The sequence below is a fragment of the Lolium rigidum genome, chromosome 6 (assembly GCF_022539505.1).
Source record: "Lolium rigidum isolate FL_2022 chromosome 6, APGP_CSIRO_Lrig_0.1, whole genome shotgun sequence".
NCBI lineage: Eukaryota > Viridiplantae > Streptophyta > Magnoliopsida > Poales > Poaceae > Lolium > Lolium rigidum.
In genome coordinates, this window is record NC_061513.1 from 312,534,953 (window position 1) to 312,539,212 (window position 4,260).

Consider the following 4,260-nt stretch of genomic DNA (forward strand, 5'->3'; position numbering starts at 1 on the left):
TATACTTCATGTTGCTTATTATCATTCTTTATTGACTAAACCTTGTAAGACTTTACATGATTACTTAGAAGCAACATAATAAATTTCAAAGTTCATGTTAGTTTTATCACATTTATACTCGAGGACGAGTATAGGTTAAGCTTGGGGATGTTGATGCATGTAAAATGCATGCATGAACTTTGTCCTTTATTTGAATGAATTACCACATATTTGCAACATATATGATGATAATACCATGTTTTACATTGATTTATGGTGATTTACCAATGATCCCCTTTATTTGATTTATAACTTTGCAAATCAGGAATTCCTTGTTTAGTGTATTTTTCACTTTCGGGGACCTATACTGAGTCAAATTGAGCTGAAATTTTTGGAGTCGTTTTTTCATCGGGAGAAGCAACTTGGGCTCTAGAAACTCACCTGGAGAGGCCTGAGGCCCGAAAGAGCTTGGGTGGCGTGCCCAACAAGGTAGGGCGCGCCACCAGGACTCTTTTGGCCATCGTCGATCGTCCAAATCGTCTGATCTTTTCGGCCACCGATGTATTTTGACCTCAAAACCACTATATATATAACCCCGAAGATTCTCCTTCGGAGCCGGTGCTGTAGGGAAGATTGGAGGGAAAAACTCTGCCGGAGCTGTGCTGCCGTAGAGGTCTCCACCTTCTCCAACGTCCTCATCATCATCACCATGATCAAGGGGGAGTAGTCCAACTCTGGACTACGAATTTTTGGAAGTATCTTGATCTATTTCTCTAATGTTCTTCATAGTTCTTAGTATCATATGAGCTGCCCAACATGATTATGGTCATATTTGTAATTCCTATGTGTAGCACAACTTCTTATCGGATATGTTCTAATAACCCACACAAAAGGTATATGTATTATGGGTTTCATCATTACCCGCCTTTAATTATCATGTAATTTATCGGAAATTCAATTCGGCTCCCGGGTGCATATGCTCTCTCTACCAAAAAAATCATATTTCGAAATGTCGAAAAATTTGGACAAAAAATTCTACATGTACATCTCCATAATATACGTGTGTTCGTCAAGTTTCACGAAAAACCAATATTTTGTGTGGTCTATATAAAAAAGAGAAAGTTTATCTTGTGAAAAACATTATTTTTAGCACTGAATTTTGTCTTTTTTACACACGTCACATGATAAATCGATTTTTTGTGAAACGACTTTGTGAGCATGTAGCACGTGAAGATGTACGTGCGAACTTTTAGTTTCCATTTTTAAAAAAATTAAAATATATGTAAGATACATTTCGAAATATAGGGAGCATATGCACCCATGTTCCAAAACACCACTCCCTTTATTTATGTATTGATATATGAATTAAATTGAAGTATTGTGATCTTTATTACATATTACAAATATTACAAATCTAAACATATAAAAGTAAGTTTAGTTTTCTTTACGGTGCTGTAGTAACGCACAGATTTTGTGCTAGTAAACATTAAAGCTATTAACAAATTGGTTGATGCTCAAAGGGGCTGGGAGTATTATTTGTACTTGTTATAGCTGGAACCACATTACAGAGTTGACCCCCGTGTGATAATAATATGCTGGCAGCACATGCATGCCATTGCCATGCAGATAGCATGCCTCATTATTATATCTGTAGTCTGTACTCTGGGTTACAAAACTCATCCGTTGGTAGGCACGACGACGATCCCATCCACCATTGATATTGTCCCTTTCGTTGACTACTGGCTTGCTCCGGCACCAGCTCCCACATCGATCTGGCGGCAATGAGCGCTCACCCATACTCGCCGGCGAGCCTTGAGCTCCCGGGCTATGTACCGCCGCGACTCTCCCACCTCGAGATCCTCGGGACCTACCTTGGCGCGTCCCTCTTCGTCTTCGCCGCCATCTGGCTCCTCTCCGGTACGACCTTCCTCCAGTCGGTTTTTAATTCCTGGCAATAGACCAGAGATCTCACTAGTCATGATCCCTCACGCTGCAGGGAGGTGCGGCAGGCTATCGAAAGTCGACCGGCTTCTCATGTGCTGGTGGGCGTTCACGGGCCTTACCCACCTAGTCATGGAAGGCCCCTACGTTTTCACCCCCGGTTTGTACAGCAAAAGCAACACCAATTACTTCGATGAAGTCTGTAAGTCTCCATTTCCCTTTCCCGCATCACTCTCTCCCATTGTGCCAGTTAGTCCAGCACTCTAGCTACGAATCCGGACCAAGTAAGCAAGCGTCGATGTTGGCTGTTCCGTTGTGTTGTGTAGGGAAGGAGCAGAGCAAGGGTGACTCCAGGTACGCGGCCAGGAACTCCGCAACGGTCAGCGTCGAATGGATCACGGTTCTGCTGGAAGGCCCCGCGTCGCTGCTCGCAGTGTACGTCTCCTATCTTATCTCTGCGATCGTTGATAGCTGCAGTAAGCTCGCTCTGTTTCTTCTGTAGTCATACGTGGGCTGCATGTCAGACTTCGTAGGTCGACTCGCTCTTCTCTAGTTAGATCTAGCTTGTTACTGAAGCTCAATCACACTGTACATGGTTCTGCAATTGGGTTAAGACTTAGTCCTCACTCCTCACTCAGATGTCAGAAGATTTTGTCAACACCTTTCTGTAATTAGGACGTGAGGCCCTGGTCTCTATGACTCCTCTGAATTTGATTCGGGAAAGTTCATATTCGATTTTGTTCATACATAGGAAGTTCACACTTTGATATGACCTCTACCGATAGATGCTTCAAAAGGGCATATAGAAATCTTGTGGTTACGCTCAAATCCTCATGTTATTTGCAAAAAGAATTAAAAACCTCAACTTTCTTCTTGTCCAGTACGTACTAGTCTATGGCAAGCTGCTACATATAGTTACTATGGAGCTTCCAGCCCACCGATGTTCTAGTTATAATGGTGAACTGGTAACTTTTACTTTATCTTACCAAATCTTTGTTGGTTGCAGCTATGCTATTGCATCGCGGAAGTCCTACAGCCATATCCTCCAGTTTGCCGTGTGCTTGGGTCACCTCTATGGAGATATTGTCTACTTCGCTACCGCCTACATGGATGGCTTCAATTTCTGGGCCAGCCCATACTACTTCTGGGCATACTTCATTGGCGCAAACAGTTCATGGGTCGTGATACCACCACTGATCGCCACAAGGAGTTGGAAGAAGATCTGCGCAGCGATTAATCAAGCTGAAAAGGTGAAGACTAAGTAAGACCGGCGATTGACAGGTTTTCAGCAACCAGGAAACACTGTGCCACATAAAGAATTATTTGCTTATGACATTGGACTTGTTATATTTTTAATAGAAATCCGCTTGCTTGTATTGTGCCTTTTGAAAATGACATTATCTCAAACAAGTTTATTATCTCGGTTTTCGGCCGACCATGATTCGATCCCCAGTAGCACACTATCGCGGTTGGTGGAGAGGATGAGTGGTTGGTTGTGACTAGTGGTGTGTGGTAATACTCGCCACTCAAACAACACACCATCGGTGGAGAAACCAGTCAGTCAGACGTGTCTAGTAAGGCAGCCTGACATGCTTAACTATTCCCAGGCGCGAGACACACATTTATGCATGACTGATTTATGCCTTCGTTGCTGGTGCATATCACCAACCAGTGGCGGTATGCCCCAAAACTACATATTTAACCTGTATGTCATATTAATATGTAATGGCACCGTTTTTTTTTTTCGAAATGGGAGCTTCGCCCCGGCCTCTGCATCAATTGATGCACACAGCCGTTTTATTGCATAGTTTAACATTCAAAGGTTATACAACTCAAGGATCATACAAAGTGTACACAAATATTAACCAGCGGAAAAAAAGGAAAAGACTCTTATGCATGTTGCAATCTCTTAGTAGGCTGCCAGCCACCCTGGTTGTAGATATCCCGAGCAACCGTCTCCAGACGGCTGCATCCAGAATCCATATGCGCACGCTGAGCCTCCGGTAGTAGGTATGACCATTCGTGGATCCAGTGCGTAACCATACGGATAACCTGTAAGAAATTAGCATGTGATCTTCTGTTAAAGACAATATCATTGCGACAATTCCATATAGCCCACATCAAGGCACAAATACCCATTCGGATTTGTCCTTTAGATATTTTATCAACACCATTTAGCCAATTTCCAAACATATTTGTAACATTGGCCGGTGAAGGTAAATTAAAAGTATATTGGATGGTTCTCCAAATCAGCTTTGCGAAGGGACAATCGAAAAATAAGTGATTTATTGTTTCACAGAAAACACATTTCCTACAACCATTTCAATTTCTTTTTGCGAG

At 42.6% G+C, this 4,260-nt stretch overlaps 1 protein-coding gene across 1 annotated transcript; it reads left to right on the forward strand.

The window, feature by feature from the left end:
* The first annotated feature begins 1,760 nt into the window (after positions 1–1,760).
* Positions 1,761–3,185, forward strand: LOC124659728 (probable 3-beta-hydroxysteroid-Delta(8),Delta(7)-isomerase). The gene is made up of 4 exons (XM_047197548.1): positions 1,761–1,896; positions 1,976–2,122; positions 2,247–2,355; positions 2,927–3,185. Exons 1-4 carry the CDS (start codon positions 1,761–1,763, stop codon positions 3,183–3,185), a joined length of 651 nt encoding a protein of 216 aa, XP_047053504.1.
* Positions 3,186–4,260: the final 1,075 nt, after the last annotated feature.

Bases quoted from the DNA above. Each gene is read 5' to 3' on its own strand.
- LOC124659728 (XM_047197548.1), top strand. From the start codon at position 1,761: ATGAGCGCTCACCCATACTCGCCGGCGAGCCTTGAGCTCCCGGGCTAT. The intron at 2,123-2,246 runs GTAAGTCTCCAT...TGTGTTGTGTAG, and splicing joins CAATTACTTCGATGAAGTCT to GGAAGGAGCAGAGCAAGGGT. The intron at 2,356-2,926 runs GTACGTCTCCTA...TGTTGGTTGCAG, and splicing joins CCCGCGTCGCTGCTCGCAGT to CTATGCTATTGCATCGCGGA.